Below are 17,041 nucleotides of genomic sequence, written 5' to 3'. Positions count from 1 at the left end.
TGTTCTGGGGACACTGGGGTAAACACGGTGATAGCACACAGTACCCACTGTGGGGAGTTTAAAGAGGACTCTGCTCCTTACACAACCTGTGGTATCCGTAAGTGGCACCATCAAGAGCAGGGAGTAGCCTTGTATTTGTGCCTCAGCCTGGTAGTTAGCTGGGATCCCCGGTGGACACCATCACACTTGGCTGGTTTTTGTATTTTTAGTAGAGACTGGGTTTCACCATGTTGGCCAGGCTGGTCTTGAACTCCTGAGGTCAAGTGATCTACCTTCCTGGGCCTCCTAAATTGCTCCGATTCCAGGCATGACTCACTGTGCTGGCTCCACAGATTCTTTTTCATGTAAAGGTCGTTAGAATTCATCCATCGGTCTCCTCTATAAATTTCCCTAACCATTTGTTGACCATCATATGTGATGAGATAAATCAGTATTGCCTCAATGCTTCTGGAAAGTGGTGAGGGCAATTTTTGAAGATTTTGGGGAAAAAGTTTTAATTGTTTGCGCTGACCTAGGTGAGAGGATAAGTGATTAAAATCTAGCAGATGAGGGAGATTTTGTCCCATGGATCTGAAAACCAGGCTCACGTACTTCTAGGGCGACTTAACCTAGGGACGAGTAGAACATTCCCATCAGAGTATCACATTCTTAAATGGAGAATATTTTTGGTCCTTGTGCTATGAGCGGACACTGATTTGGTCTTGTGTGAAGTGCGATTTGCTTAATGTGACCTGCTCTTCTGAACTTGTTTACAGATGATCGGAAATGTCATGAGGAGGAACAGAAATACGGAGACAGCAAAAATAAACTTATTAAGTGTGAAGTGGCCTGCTACCGGGGCTGCAGGCTGAAGACGGAAAGTAAGTTCCATAGGTTCACCATCACCAAAGTGCTGAATGATGTTCTGTGTTTCCTCTGAGAAACTAGAGGCTCTCTTCATCAGAATTAATTTCATTTTTACCATACGTCTAGGAAGATATCAATGGGTACCTTAACATTTTGTTAAAGGTGGACGAGCGAGGCCAAAATATGTAGCACCTTCTCCACATCTGCAATAAGGCGGGTGTGGGACTGAGGGTAAAGTCTCAGCTGTTAACTTCTGACACAGGTGCAGAACCACCTGTTTTTCTCAGCAAGAGTCTAAATCTTGTTTACAGGAATCCTCTTTGTACCACATAAGATCCTGCAGACAAGTAGCATCTAGTCTGTTGGTCTAAATGTCTGAGGCTGCTGAACTTCCATTCAGTGCCACTTTCTGCTGAGCAGCTGTAGACAAAGCAGTGTTCTGGGGACACTGGGGTAAACACGTTGATGGCACACAGTACCCGCTGTACGGAGCTTAAAGAGGACTCTGCTCCTTACACAACCTGTGGTATTGGTAAGTGGCACCATCAAGATCAGGGAGTAGCCTTGTATTTGTGACTCAGCCTGTTAATTAGCTGGGATCCCCGGTGGACACCATCACACTTGGCTGGTTTTTGTATTTTTAGTAGAGGCTGGGTTTCACCATGTTGGCCAGGCTGTTCTTGAACTCCTGAGGTCAAGTGATCTACCTTCCTGGGCCTCCTAAATTGCTCCGATTCCAGGCATGACTCACTGTGCTGGCTTCACAGTTTTTTTTTTATGTAAAGGTCGTTAGAATTCATCCATCGGTCTCCTCTATAAATTTCCCTAACCATTTGTTGACCATCATATGTGATGAGATAAATCAGTATTGCCTAAATGCTTCTGGAAAGTAGTGAGGGCAATTTTTGAAGATTTTGGGTAAAAAATTTTAATTGTTTGCGCTGACCTAAGTGAGAGGATAAGTGATTAATATCTAGCAGTTGAGGGAGATTTTGTCCCATGGATCTGAAAAGCAGACTCATCTACTTCTAGGGCGACTTAACCTAGGGACCAGTAGAACATTCCCATCAGAGTATCACATTCTTAAACGGAGAATATTTTTGGTCCTTGTGCTATGAGCGGACACTGATTTGGTCTTGTGTGAAGTGCGATTTGCTTAATGTGACCTGCTCTTCTGAACTTGTTTACAGATGATCGGAAATGTCACGAGGAGGAACAGAAATACGGAGACAGCAAAAATAAACTTATTAAGTGTGAAGTGGCCTGCTACATGGGCTGCAGGCTGAAGACGGAAAGTAAGTTCCATAGGTTCACCATCACCAAAGTGCTGAATGATGTTCTGTGTTTCCTCTGAGAAACTAGAGGCTCTCTTCATCAGAATTAATTTCGTTTTTACCATACATCTAGGAAAATATCAGTGGGTACCTTACCATTTTGTTAAAGGTGGACGAGCGAGGCCAAAATATGTAGCACCTTCTCCACATCTGCAATAAGACGGGTATGGGACTGAGGGTAAAATCTCAGATGTTGATTTCCGACACAGGCGCAGAACCACCTGTTTTTCTCAGCAAGAGTCTGTATAATCTTTATAGGAATCCTCTCTGTATCACCTAAGATCATGCAGACAGGTAGCATCTAGTCTGTTCGTCTAAATGTCCGAGGCTACTGAACTTCCATTTGGTTCCAGTTTCTGCTGAGCAGCAGTAGGCAAAGCAGTGTTCTGGGGACACTGGGGTTAACACAGTGATGGCACACAGTACTCACTGTGAGGAGCTTGAAGAGGACCCTTCTCCTAATAGAATCTGTGTTATCTGTAAGCAGCGCCGTCAACAGCAGGGAGTAGCCCTGTATTCGTGACTCAGCCTGTTAGTTAGCTGGGATCCCCGGTGGACACCAACACACTTGGCTGGTTTTTGTATTTTTAGTAGAGGCTGGGTTTCACCATGTTGGCCAGGCTAGTCTTGAACTCCTGAGGTCAAGGGATCTGCCCTCCTGGCCTTCCTGAAGTGCTGGGATTCCAGGCATGAGCCACCATGCCGGCTCCACAGATTCTTTTTTCAGTAAAGGTTGTTAGAATTCATCCATTGGTCCAGTCTCCTATATAAATTTCTCTAACCATTCATTGACCATGACATATGATGAGATAAATCAATATTGCAGCAATACTTCTGGAAAGTAGTCAGGGCAATTTTTGGAAGTTTTTCGGGAAAGCGTTTTAAATTTTTGCACGGACTTAGGTCAGAGGATATGATTAAGATATACCAGAAGAGGGAAATTTTGTCCCATGGATCTGAAAAGCAGGCTCATGTACTTCTAGGGCAACTTAGTCTAGGGCCTGTTGGGACAATCCAGTCAGAATACCACGTTCTTACACTGAGAGTATTTTAACTCCTTGTGCTATGAGTGGACACTGATTTGGTCTTGTGTGAAGTGTGATTTGCTTCATGTGACCTGCTCTTCTGAATTTATTTACAGAAGATCAGAAAGATAACGATGAAGAAAAGAAATGCAGAGACAGCAAAAATAGACTTCTTAGGAGTCAGGTGGACTACTCCCTGAACTACCAGCTGAAAACGTGCAGTAAGTTGTATAGGTTGGCTACCATGAAAGTGATGAATGATGTCCTGCCTTGTCTCGAGAAACTAACCGTTCTCTTGATCAAAATTAATTTCATCCTTCGCATACTTGTAAAAAATAGCAATGGGTATTTTAACATTTAGTTAAAATGGAAGAGAGACGCCAAAATATTTAGCAACATTTCCACATCTGCAGTAAGGTGGGTGTGGGACTGGGGTTACAATCACAGCTATTGATTCCTGACCCAGGCACAGAAGCACCTGTTTTTCTCAGCAAGAATCTAAATCATGTTTATAAGAATCCTCTCTGTACCCCCTAAGATCGTGCAGACAAGTAGCATCTAGTCTATTGTTCTAAATATCTGAGGCTGCTCAGCTTCCGTTCGGTTCTGGTTCCTGCTGAGGCTCAGTAGGGAAAGCTCTGTTCTGGGGGAAATGCGATGCTAGCACACTATACCCGCTGTGGGGAGCTTAAAGAGGACTTTACTCCTTACATAACCGGTGGTATCCGTAAGTGGCTCCATCAAGAGCAGGGATTACTCTGGTTAGAGGGACGTCCTGCTTTCTGTGCAGAGGCTCTCGTTGGTAAAGGACCATGGCACCCACGACTTGGTGGAGGCAGCAGTGCATAGAGGAGGGACCCTGGGCCAGTCTCCTGAGCTCCATCCAAGTTGCTTCATTTGTTTGTTACTCAGTTTTGTCATCTGTTCATAGGATACTATAATAATGCCTACCTCTGTCAATTGCTGCAGTGAATTAGATGGCCTGTTTATTGTAACTGTCCCGGGACAGTTATTCCCACAGAGTAAGCACTGTCTATTAGTTCTTCATTCTACTGTGTCTAGCATCAGAGAAACTTTATTGGTCTTTGCGTGTATTTCCTTTATGGCCTTATGAGAGACTCCAGACCTCCATAATTCCTCAATGACTGTTTTATCAGCGGTGTTTTCTTCCACTAAACATATGTGGCCATGACATGACTAGGACTTTCTGAATGAGAACACAGATGGGAAACCCATGGGGTTGGAGGTCACAGTATTGCAAATGTCCCTCCTTCCGTGATGGATTGTGGTCTTTGGAACAAGAGGCAGCATCTGTCCAGTTGTAAAGGACAGGAAGGAAGCTGTGACAGGAGGGCGGTTGTTGGAGTGGAAAGAGCTCTGGGCTAAGAATGAAGGTTCCCAGGCTGTGTCTTCAGCAGTGTTCCTAGGAGCTGTCAGTGAACAATTGATTTCTCCTTCCTGACTTTCTCTGTCTCCATCTGCAAAGGCAGGTAAATTTCTCTCTCCTCATCTGCAAAGGCAGACATCTTGCAGTGTCTGAAGCATTCAAATGTGTGAACACTTATGACCGCTTCTCACAGTGAGATAAATCCCCTCTCTGTGTGGTGTTGGAGAAAGCACTTGATGTGTGGGCATTTGGTGGTCGGAAGTGGTTCAGACTGGAGCACTCCCCGTGGAGAGAATGTCCCTGAATAACATAGCAGAAGTCACTTGGAGGGCCTGTGAAGTCACCTGATGTGCAGAGGATTGTGGGACAAGTTTGTTTATCCTGTCCTAAGAGAAAGAAATAAGTTGTAAATGTGAATGGTGACAGGACGCCAAGCCTGTCCCTGGGAATCAGATGTGTGTCAGGATGGCGGAGACAGCTGCCCAAGTCCAGAGAGAGGCTGCACAAGCCTCCAGTGATGTGGAGAGCAGAAGGTCTTTTCAACATTTGGCCTGATTTTGATGGTGAGCCTCCTGATCAGAAATGCATTGCCTGGTGGATCAGGAAACCATGCCAGGGCATTTTGTTAAAGAGAAAACATGAGAGCTTTCAGTAGAACAGGGACCCATGCCCAGATGTTCATGTCCCTGTGCACATTGGGCTGACTGTCCTTGCAGAGTGTGAAATGGGAAACATCTGAATGAACACATCTGTACTTGCAGAAAACGACAAAGAGGAGGATGAAGATGTTCATGTTGCAGAGGCTGAGAAAATACAGGAATCACGTGTCCCCAGGTAACACTGAATAATCAGGAGCAAGTAATGGGTGGTAAAGTATGGAAAAGGTCTAGAAGCACACCTTCTCTGGCGTCTCCCATGGGCCAAAAGCCTGCATTCCCTTGGCCACAATATGTTCAGTTCAACCTAACTTAGACACAGGGTGTGGCAGCTATTATGGTTCTTTGTATGTGCTGAATGCCGTGTCTGAATTATACAGGGATAACTGAGTCTCTTTTCTTCTCGGCTCCTTTCTGCCCAGTGTAGTGAATACCAGCTGCTGTCTTTCTGTCCGGTTCCCATGGCAGCCATGCTGTGTTGCAGAGAGGAGGATTGCCTGTTTCCTCTCAAAGGGGACCTCCCATTTGCCTTCTGGGACCACTCACTTATTCCTCCTGTGGAAACCAGCTAGGACTCCCTGGGGTCCAATCCCTCTTTCTTTAATCTTCTGTCATCTCTATCCCATCTGGCTCATCAGGGAGGTACAGAAGATTGAAGTCAAGAAAGTCCCTGAGGATCCGCTGGAGGAATGTGTCATCACTCGTTCAAATAGCTGTGGCCCTACTGACTCCAGCCAGCCTCACGGAGACACCAATGAAATCCCATTTGAGGAAGACAACGTCGACTCTGCGCTGGTTGTAGAGAGTGAATCATCTCATGACGTAGTGGAGGATGCTCTGATCATTCTTTCAGGTGACCTCTACATTCCTTGTTTTTGGTACCTCTGTCTAGGCTGAGGAAGATCAATTCTGAAGACAGGCTGTATACACACGAATCGGTTTGAATAAAAACCTATCATGGGATATTAAACACAGATACCAGGGAATTTTTATCTCATCCTCAGCTCATGCCATGCATTTGTCTCCGAGTCCCAAGTATCAAGTTACCAGACCCCAGGCCAGTGTGACAAACTCACGGTCACCTGAGTGCAGGAGGTGTACAGGAGGTGTCTGTCAGGTCTCCTAGCTTTGATTCGGTATCTCTCATGTAATTATGTCATCTGTCCCTGAACAATGTCCATGGAGTTTCTATTTATTTTTAAGGAAACTGGGAGCCTCGCGTATTTGTTTGGAGAGATTGTTCCCCAGGTTTCACTGCTCTGAGCTTCAGTCTTGATCTCTTTTAAGTCAGCTTGCTTAGCTGCATAGCCACCTTGAAACCAGGATGAAAACATTTCCTCTTTACCTTGCTGATATGTTTCCATAAAGCAAGTCTCAGCCCTGGCTCTCCACCCCATCCATGCAATGGCTGATCTGATGTTTCTTCGTAGCATCACGTGTCGTTTGTTGTTGCTGTTGAGATGGAGTCTCCTTTTGTCACCCAGGCTGGAGTGCAGTGGCACCATCTTGGCTTACTGCAGTCTCCACTTCCCAGACTCTAGTGATTCTCCTGCCTCTGCCTCCTGAGTAGCTGCGACCATAGGTGCCCCCCACCACACCTAGCTAATTTCTGTATTTTTAGTAGAGACGAGGTTTCACCATATTGGTCAGGCTGGTCTTGAACTCCTAACTTTAGGTGGTTCACCCACCTTGTCCTTTGAAATCACAGATTTTGTTGTTGTTGGAGTCTCCCTCTGTTATTCAGGCTGGAGTTCAGTTGCACAATCTCAGCTCACTGCAACCTCCGCCTCCTGGGTTCAGATGATTCTGCTGCCTCAGCCTCCCGAGTAGCTGAGACTGCAGGCGTGTGCCACCATGCCCAGCTAATTTCTTTGTATTTTTGGTAGAGACAGGCTTTCACTGTGTTAGCCAGGATGGTCCCCATCTCCTGACCTCGTGGAGTGCTCACCTCGGCCTTTGAGAGTGCTGAGATTACAGGCGTGAGCCACCATGCCCGGCCCACAGATTCTTTTTTGTTTGTTTTTGTTTTGTCTTTTTTTATTCAGTCTCCCTAGAGACTGTCAAAAATTGTCAATGCCGACGTTATTGCATGTCATCACGGCAGGGTATTGGGACAAGTTTTCAATTAGCAATAATCTCATCTCAGATAAAACTCCTTGGCTACGATACTGGCACTGAGCAAAGCCCACAGATTCTTTTTAAAGCAAATGTTGTTAGAATTTACATATCAGTCCAGTTTCATGTATAGATGCCTCTATCCATTCAGTGACCTTGGTACCCGGTGAGATAAGTCAGTATTGCAGCAACACTCCCAGAAAATAGTTTGACTCATTTTTGGAAATTTTTCTAGGAAAAAATTTGGTTTAACTTTGCATAGACTCAGGCAGAGAATATGGCATCATGGTCTACCCGTAGAGGCAGATTTTGGCCTATGTGTCTGGAAAGCAGGCTCATCTGCTTACCAGGCTTCATCTAGGGCACCCTGGAATAGTCCTGTCAGAATTTGTATTCTTGCCCCGAGAACATTTCTGTGCTTGTGCTGTGACTCAACACTGATTTGGTCATATGTGAAATGTGATTTGCTTAATGTGACCTGTGTCTCTGAATTTATTTACAGAAAGTCTAAGTGATGATGAGGAAGAGGAAGAAAAAGGGCCAGTGCCCCCCAGGTAATGCTGTGGAGTTGTGGGCTGTTAGTTTAATAGTGACACCGGGAGACTGTAGATCCGGGGAAAACGAGGAAGTGATGACTAGAACTCTTTGTTCCATTCACCCAGCTACAGATTGTCCTTATTGACAATGTTGTGGGTGATTTGTGACACTTGCATAGGTTTTAATTTCTCACTCCTCCCAAGATGGGAACCTGCAATCAGGTGAACTCAGCAAACAGGGATTTCCTGGTTTTGCCTGTTGTCCCCACTGTGTTTAAACCCAGGGAGAGACGCATGTATGCTTTCTGTCCATTTGTTGTGAGCATGTTTGCTAGGATTTGTGAAGAGAAGAGATTCAAAACATAGACATATTATATCAAAATCCTGGAAAAAGGAGGCCCTTAATACACAAGATCTGGGTGTCTGAAATGCCTCAAGAGCTCTGTTCACTTGAATGCCGCATGTAAAATTCAACACAACTTACGCGAGGCAGTTGAAGCCCCGTGTTAGTTCTCGTGCTGCAGGTCGTGATGATAGTTGACAGGGAGCATCTGGGTGGCTGCAGTGGCTCATCTGTGGCAAATGCACTGAGCACATGCTGCTCATTTGTGCTCTGCCCCCAGGGTAGTCACCCTCCACCCTGCATTTAGAAGGGATAGTTTTTTTTCTGTTGAAGGAAAAATGCCTTTGCCTTCTGTGACCATTCCATTCTGACTTCCATCAGATCAGCTGGGAGGAGACTTTGTTGTCTAATCTCTGTTGGTTTAATGTTGTGTCATCCCTGTCCTGCCTGGCTCATCAGGAATCTGCAGGAGTCTGTGGAGGAGGAAGCCCCCCAGGAGTCCTGGGATGAAGGTTATTTGACGCTCTCAATTCCTCCTGGCACATCGGCCTTCAGCGAGTCTTACAGGAGCAACTTGCACTCATTAGAGGAGCAGCAAGTCGACTTGGCTGTTGACATAGGCAGTGAGTACTCCATTGTGAAGTTGATAAAGCTCCAATTTGTGTCCCAGATAGACCCCATAGTCTTTGGGCCTTGCTCCGCTGGCCAGGCTGAGAGTTGTCATCACTGTGGGCTGAACCTATCCATCAGTGTAGATTTCAGTCACTCTGGATTCCAGTCTGAAGCATGGGCATGCGGGGGGTCAGTGAGCTTTGCTCTCTCTCTAGTCTCAGTCCATGCCCGTCGCACCATGGGCCGACTGTCAGGACATTGAAACCCAAGTCAAGTGTTGCAAACTCAACACCAAGCTATGCAGCACATGTCCACGAGTTGTCTGTCAATCTGAATTAAATGTCTCTTGCCAGCTACCACGTTCCTCATGAGTTTTGCTCCCCATGCGTGTCTGCAAGGTCCTTTCCCGTTTGTACAAACTTGGCATAACTGTTTGTACAAACTTGGGATAAAGGGATAATGGTCTACCAGAATAGGGACGTTTCACCATTGGTTCTGAGACACAAACCAAGGAATCTCTATCATGATTGGCCTTGAGACCTCCTGAAGTCTCTCTCTCACGTTATCCTGTTCTCATGCTGAGGAGCCTGAGGTCCCTGTGCAGGGATTAGACAGTGGACTGTTATGGGTGTAGGGTAATGGCTTATTTTGTCTGTCCCTATCTGAATTTATTGCAGAGATTAAAAAGGACCAGGAAGAGGAAGAAGACCAAGGCCCACTGTGCCCCAGGTAAGTTTGAGCAATTGTGAACAGCTAATTTTGTGTTGACAAAATTGTGGAGACGCCAGGTCCAGGGAAAACAGAGTGGGCTGACAATATCGATACCATCTTTTCAACGAAGCCTGAATTATTCCTACTAACATTGCTGTTGGTGTTCATTGCAGTAGATATTTAGGTTTCCGTTTCTTCCTCCCCTTAGCATTTACTAACTACTGTAGGTTGACCCTACTTGTTTTTGTGATCAGTGTACGCTGTGAGTCCTGAGGGTACTAACTCAGAGTGTGCTTTTACTCCCTCATCAGTGTGTCACCTGGACGGTTCACTGAGCTTACTTTCTCTCTCTCTCTCTGTCTTTCTCTTTCATTCTTTTTTACTCTACTCTCGTCCATCCCAACATAAGGCAATAATTTGTTACGTCATTAATGGATCTATGTTTTTTCTTTATTTACCACTTTCTTGTGCTACCCATGAAATCTAGTTGGGGCTCTGTGGTGTCTTATTTTCCCTGACTTATTCTTCGGTTTTTCCTCCTATTTTAGGCTCAGCACGGAGCTGGTGGAAGCAGAAGAGCCTGAAGTCTGGTACTCACCGGATATATTGTATTCAACGTATACAGCTTATCCAGAGTTTTATTACATATGCCAGGATTACACATATGCCATTTTTTTATTTGTAGAAGAGTATGTTCACTTGACTTTGGACATGGACAATAGGTTTCTTACTATGACGGTGACAAGACTCCACCTGGTCTCCCGGATAGGGGTCACATTTCCACACTAAGACAACATGTCACATGGGACTCTGCCGGTGCAGAATACGAACAATGCCATGTTCTTTCTGAAAACACTTAGCCTGAGTTTCATAGCCTGAGGTAATCTCCAGACAACTTCAGAATGTAGACCAGTGAGCAGCACAACTGACCTGTCTCCTTCAGACAGCCCATGTCACCACAAATCACACAACTAAAAGGAGAAGAGACATTTTGGGTTGAAAAAGAGTAAAAAGGTAATGTAGCTACATTTCTTTAGCTCTTTTGAACCCAAAGTGTCTCCTCATCTTTTTGTTGTTGTCGTTGATGGTGGTGACATGGGCTTGTTTGTAGAGGACAGTTCAGCTGTCTGGCTCCATGGTCTGTACTCTGAAGTTGTCTGAAAATGTCCTCATGATTAAATTCAGCCTAAATGTTTTTCCGGGAACACTGCAGGGTCAATGCTACCTCACCCATCTGCAGGTAGAGAAGGTCCCGTGTGTCTACCACCATGATCGTGATACCAGGACTGTTCCACCATTTGTCTATCACCGTGATTGTGATGCCAGATCTGTACCTTTCAGAGACACCTTATTTATACTGAGGTAATTGGAAAAATGGTTTTTAAAAGTATTAATATCCTGTATTCAAATGATCATCCCTCAACATTTTATTGTTCATTAATCATCCCTGGCTGTGTTAATTGTTATATTTACATGTCTACACTGGAAATTTTCTGTTTTTACTGTATCTTTGCTTTTGCTAGTTTCTGTTGTTGAACAAAAAAAATTCCCTGCCTGCATTTCAATTTTTGCCAAAGTTAATTTTAATCTCTACAATGAAAATTGTTTTGTGTTTAAGATAAGACCATCAGCACATAAGGCCACAGCAAAATAGATTTTGCTAATTTTTAAGCCTTTGTTAATTTCTGGCTGACGAGAGAGGTAGTTTACTTAATTAGCTGCTACTATCTATTTAAGTGAGCAGCCAGAGAAATGTCTATCAGACTAAGGATATGCAGAGCCCAGGCCATTCTCTTTGAGTCTTTTAAACTATTTCAGAAGAGAAGAGAATAGGCAGATTCCATATATGTGGACAGGAAGGAGAATACACCGAAAGACACGAACAACCATTTCCCAAAACAGAATAGAAAATCCATGAAAATTCATAAAGTATTTTCTCATGAAATGTAATCTCTCTAAACTTAGCCATTATATGAAAGTCAATTCTTAATATACCACACTACATTGACTGTTGACATTCATAAGAATTCATTTCCATGTTTGTTATTTGAAAAAGCAAAAGGACTAATCCTTTTTTTTCTTTGCCGTGATCTTTTTAAGATTGAGGATTTGTTTTGAAAATAAAACCAAAGATTTTAAAGATTGAAAATTGACATTAAAATTTATCTTCTCCAAGTAATGATGTTTAACTCAGGCTGTCTTATTCCTGTTTGTAGTATAACTGTCAAGTGATCATTTAACCATTCTTTACATGTTTCAAATTACTGGGAACAAACCACGTTCCAGGGTGTATCTTCTTTTGTTTCTTTTTTTTTATTCTTTTACTTTAAGTTCTGGGGTACATGTACAGATCTTGCAGGATTGTTACACAGGTACACACATGCCATTTTGGTTTGCTGCCTCCACCGCCCGTCACCTACATTAGGTATTTCTCCTAATGCTATCCCTCCTCAATCTCCCCACCCCCTGCTAGCCCTCCTCTAGCTCCCCCACCCCCTGACAGGCCCCAGCGTGTGATGTTCCCCTCCCTGTGTCCGTGTGTTCTCATTGTTCAGCACCCACTGATGAGTGAGAACATGCGACGTTTGCTTTTCTGTTCCTGTGTCAGTCTGCTGAGAATGATGGTTTCCATTTTCATCCATGTCCCTGTAAAGGACATGAACTCATCCTTTTTATGGCTGCATAGTATTCCATGGTGTGTATGTGCCACATTTTCTTTATCTAGTCTATCTTTGATGGGCATTTGGTTTGGTTCCAAGTCTTTGCTATTGTAAGCAGTGCTGCAGCAAACATACGTGTGCATGTGTCTTTATAATAGAATGTTTTATAATCCTTTGGGTATGTACCCAATCATGGGATTGCTGGGTCAAATGGTATTTCTGTTTCTAGATCCTTGAGGCGTCGCCACACTGTCTTCCACAATGTGCCTGAATATTATATCTTTCTCTAGGTTTAGAAAGTTTTCTGTTATTATTATTATTTCTTTGAAGAAGGTTTCTACTCTGTGCTCCTTCTCAACCCCCTATTTAAGGCCAATGAATCTTTGATTTTCTCTTTTGAAGCCCTCTTCTAGATCTCTTAAGCATTCTGTGTTCCTTCTCATTATTCTTTTCTTTATTCTCCTCTGACTGTATTTTGAAATAGCTTGTTTTAAATGCTCACTAATTCTGCTTAATCAATTCTACTGACACTTACTAAGGCATTTTCCAGCTCCAGGATTTGTTTACTGTTTTCTATTATGTCAGTATCCTTGTTAAATTTTTCTGATATAATTTTGAATTGTTTCCGTTTTCTTGAAGTTCATTGAGCTTTCTCAAAGTAGTTATTCTAAATTTCCTGAGAAGTTACATATCTCCATCGCTCCAGGGTTGGTCACTGGTGGCTTATCTGGTCTATTTGGTGAGGTCGTATTGACTTCAATGTTCTTGATACTGTTGATATTTGTCAATATCTGGGCATTGATGGATAAGGTATTTATTCCAGCCTTTGCAATCAGGTCTTGTTTGTACCTGTCCTTCAGAGGGCCTTCCAGGAATTCAAAGTGGGCTGACGAGTTCCCTAAGCCAGTGGTCACTACAGCCATTTTTGTACTACAGGGCACCCTAGGCCCAGGCACACTGCAATCCTTACAGATTCCCAGGTCCCCAGCCCTGTTGGACTTGGGGAAGATCAGGGATTGTTCTCTGGGTTCCCAGGTAAAGCCTCTAGCTTACTCTCCTCTATTTCCCCCAAGCAAAAGGAATCTCTCTGTAGGCTGCACTGCCTGGAGTGTGGGAGGGCTGATGCAAGCATTCCCATAGCGGCTGCAGCTGCTGCTGTCGTACTGGCTGTGACCTCAAGCCCGGCGTCTTCCAGACCTGTGCAACATCAGGGTTTACCCAAGGAGTGTTGTGGTCACTGCAGCCTGCCTGCCCCTGACATTTATTTGAAGCCCAATTAATTTCCAGTGATAAAGCTGACCAGAACTTTGGTGGGTTCTTCCTCCTGGGGCAGCTGATTCCCTTGTGGCCCAGGGTGAGTCTAAATGCTGCTTCTGTGGACATCAGCCTGGAATCAAGCGCTGTTGGGTTCTGTTCAGGGTTGTGTTTCACTATGGCAAGACTGATACTGAGTTTGAATATAAAGTCCCACACTTCCCTCCTTGTCTCCAAAAGAACTTTTCCCAGTGTGATCTGCAGCCCTCATGTACTAAAACCACCTGTGGTGCTTATATTATAAAAAGGCAGACTCTAGGGCCCACACCACCTCAGTCTCCTGGGGTTGGAGACCAGTGTGTAGCTCCTGTAATCTCCACAGCTGTTTCTAAGGTACACCAACTTCAAGAACCATTCTTGCATATTTTCGGACTAGGGATTCACACAAAATGACAGAGGAAAAACCTTAATCTTTTAAAGTTAGAGTTCAAGCATTAGACTATGCACTGAAACACAGTTTATCTTTCCCATTTTCTCTTTCTAATTCTGTATACTGTCAAGGCATTGGTGCAGAAATAGGAAACAAAGCAGTGAAAGAAAAACTATTTATTTCTTTATATATGTTTTGCTTTAATAATCACCAAAAAGACTTCCATTTTCTCCCACCCTGTCCACCAGTTATATTGGCCTTCAACACATGGTGATAGCAACATATATCAATCTTTATCATGCATTTATACACACAGACATACTGTCTCAGCACTGTGAAGACACAGACTGGGCTTTACTATCTCTGGGGGCCTCTCCCATGCCACTTAAAAATGAGCACAGGTTTGCTCTGTGCAAGAATTTCAGCAGAATTGGTCTGACTATCAGTCCCCAGTTTCCCCAGGGTGAGATAGGATGACAAAATGGGACGGCGTATTTGAAGTGAGGTCAGTCCAATTTGGATGTCATAGAAGAAAAGAAATAGGACGTGCTAGCTTAAGCCTGAGATGGTATCTGGGAAGTCACCATGTTCATGATGTGAAATCAAAGAACACAGATGCTACAGTGCAGACCAAAGCCCAGCCTGACGACCCAATAGGATCAGGTGTGGATCTGTGAGTAGCGCTCACTGAGTCCCCACCAGTGCTGTCCATCAGGGCACCGCTGCTCAGTATTGTGCTTTTAGAACCTGCCAGAGGAGCTCCAGCATTGGGACCACATGCTTCATTCATCAGAATCAGGGTCCTATATCCACTGAGTTTTCCATCTCAGGGCAGCTGATGAGGCAAGAAGTGTGCTGTTGCTAGTTGCCACGCTGCCGGGGCTGTTGAGAAGCAGTCTCAAAACCGTCTATGCAAACTACACATCCTTTGCTTCATGCTGGGCCAAGTGGGCCTTGGCTAAGGGTATTCCATAGCTGTCAGAAAGGCTTTCTGCCTTTCTTCCCGCTCCACCGGGACACACCTCTGACTCCCTCTTCTGGACCCTCCAGTGGACTTGGAGGAACGAGGCCCAGATGCTCCTCAGCAGATAGGTGGCCGCACAAAACGGGGACAGGCCCACACTTCCTGCTGCTTTAAGGACCTCTGGTGGCTGTACTTCTTGCATGGTTCCTGGAAGACGAGGGTCACAAGGCTGGAGTGCGCGGCAGAGCCCTTAGGGATTTCACCTGCAGACAAAGATAAACCAAACCGGTGTATGTTGCCAGGCCCTGCTGAAGGCTACCTGAAGCTGGAGTGAAGTGACATGGTGACTAAAGCCAGGAGTGTGGAGAGCCAGGTAAGAGGATGAGCTAAGAGCATGCGCTGCAGTCTGGAGGAACAACAGGTGCCCCAGGTTAGGGGGAGCCTCCCCACCTCCCCATGTGCCAGGATCCCTGCTCCAGTTCACTGCACGCTGGGTGGCTGGATACTACCATTCCCTCTTCAGGGGCCAGGTGACTCTCCAAATCACTTTGTCTCTGTAGAAAAATGTTCTCTGCCATCTTCCCCCAGAAAGAAGTGCTTAGCATGAAACATGCACATACAGAAACAGCCTGTTGTAGGAAGAAGAGGACATTTGGCAGGGAAGTCCCCTGTTAAGTTGGTGTCCAGTTGACATAACGAGGACGTGAAGGTGCCAAGTCTATATGGACCTCAGAGCTCAACTAAGTCCAGTTCCACCTTTGACAGATGAGGGTGCAGCAGACTCACAGAGACTAAGGGGCAAACCAAAGCCACACACCAGTTAGTGACAAGCCGGGTATTAGAACTGAGGCCTCGGGTCCTTTCCAGTGATCTATGGGAGGTCGAGGGGACAGCTTCCACACTGGAAAAAGCCAGTGGATACTAGAGATTTGGGGGTTAGTTTTTCCGGGACAGGATTAAGGATTTACAGAGGCAATCCTGTAAGTGTTGCTCTAAAGAGGTTCAGGAAAGAAAGGAATGATCAGAGAAAAACAAAAGGGAATTACTGAAAAAAAAAAAAGCAAGTTAAATCACGGCCCTAGTCATTTTCGCACTATGGAGATCGACATGCTCTCAGGTTACGATTTAGAAACATTTCTAGGAATATGCTCAATTGCTTATGGCAAAACTTTGAAGTTTTTATTTTATTTTATATAGCAAGCACCAACAAGTGAATGAAGTGAGAGTGAATGAATTGGTAAATGTATGAATTGGGGAGGGGGTTGAAGAACTTTGACATTAGGGCTTTGATTTGGCAGGGTCTGACCCCAAATACAGAGAAAGGGAAGGGTCATTTTCTCATCCCCCACCCCAGGAAAAGCTGAGGAGCTGCCCTGCCCAGCAGTGGAGTGCCCTGGATTGGAGGAGCCTGGGGAGGGGGAGCTTTGGCTCTGGATTAGAGAGTCCTGGACGTCCCCCCATCCTGAGGGGACATGGAGAATGGGCAGCTGAGCCCAGGTCTGGGGGAACAGGGTGGCTGTGCCGCTACCCTGCTCAGAAGTTGCTCTGATGCTCAGGGGGTGTGCTTGGAGGTGATTGCTTCTGGGAAGGAGGCTTCTGCCTTCCCTGCCCCCACCTTGCCTGGGACAGCACTTGAATAGGAATCAATTTGCATCATTCCTGCTGTCACCAGCCCCAAAGACTAAGTAGCTTAAGTAGCTTATTTCTCCCTCTTCAGACCTACTCTCAAAGCATTCCCAGCCTTCTCCTCCTCCAGCTGGTTCTCCAGTCCTGGAATAATGAGGGGCCCAGAACTCCCTTGGCTCAGGTTGGGTCGAGAGACTGACTCCCTGAATGTTGCCCTCTCACTGCCTGCCCCACCCTCATCCCATTCTGCAGGACCCTCTGGTCCTGGGCTGTCTCTGGCTTCTGGCTGTGGCATGGATTGGAACCTGCTGAAAGCAGATGGAGGCTGCTGCCTCAGGACCCGGGGAATCTATGACCCTTTGACCTCAACTGGCTCCCCAGCAATAAATTACCCCATCCTCTCTCTTGTGTCACACTCCTGTGTCCTGGCCCTCTAGGGACTCCAAATGACAGAACTGGGAGGTATCTGAAAGTTCCAGTCCAGCCCTCCCTTTGACAGAAGGGCATACTGAGGCCCGGGAGAAGGAAAGACTTGGCCAAGT

At 45.2% G+C, this 17,041-nt stretch overlaps 1 protein-coding gene and 1 non-coding gene across 2 annotated transcripts in view; one reads left to right on the top strand and one right to left on the bottom strand.

Moving 5' to 3' along the window:
• The window catches only part of LOC105719336 (neuroblastoma breakpoint family member 11-like), a 39,585-nt gene extending 27,841 nt beyond the window's left edge, over nucleotides 1-11,744 (top strand). Inside the window, exons 18-26 of the mRNA XM_064371118.1 lie at nucleotides 756-860; nucleotides 2,037-2,141; nucleotides 3,322-3,426; nucleotides 5,354-5,426; nucleotides 5,887-6,101; nucleotides 7,866-7,917; nucleotides 8,702-8,865; nucleotides 9,532-9,583; nucleotides 10,114-11,744. Of these exons, the coding sequence (XP_064227188.1) occupies nucleotides 756-860; nucleotides 2,037-2,141; nucleotides 3,322-3,426; nucleotides 5,354-5,426; nucleotides 5,887-6,101; nucleotides 7,866-7,917; nucleotides 8,702-8,865; nucleotides 9,532-9,583; nucleotides 10,114-10,354 (1,112 nt within the window). The 3' untranslated portion in view covers nucleotides 10,355-11,744. The remainder of the gene's footprint in view (nucleotides 1-755; nucleotides 861-2,036; nucleotides 2,142-3,321; nucleotides 3,427-5,353; nucleotides 5,427-5,886; nucleotides 6,102-7,865; nucleotides 7,918-8,701; nucleotides 8,866-9,531; nucleotides 9,584-10,113) is intronic.
• LOC135272651 (U4 spliceosomal RNA) lies at nucleotides 7,294-7,434 on the bottom strand. The gene has a single exon (XR_010340656.1). It is a non-coding gene; the product is annotated as a U4 spliceosomal RNA (small nuclear RNA).
• Nucleotides 11,745-17,041: the final 5,297 nt, after the last annotated feature.

This window comes from Aotus nancymaae, unplaced genomic scaffold (assembly GCF_030222135.1).
Source record: "Aotus nancymaae isolate 86718 unplaced genomic scaffold, 86718_ANA_hifiasm-v0.15.2.pri h1tg000121l, whole genome shotgun sequence".
NCBI lineage: Eukaryota > Metazoa > Chordata > Mammalia > Primates > Aotidae > Aotus > Aotus nancymaae.
Note: the sequence above shows the minus strand (reverse complement) of the source record. Positions and strands in the feature narration are given on the sequence as shown.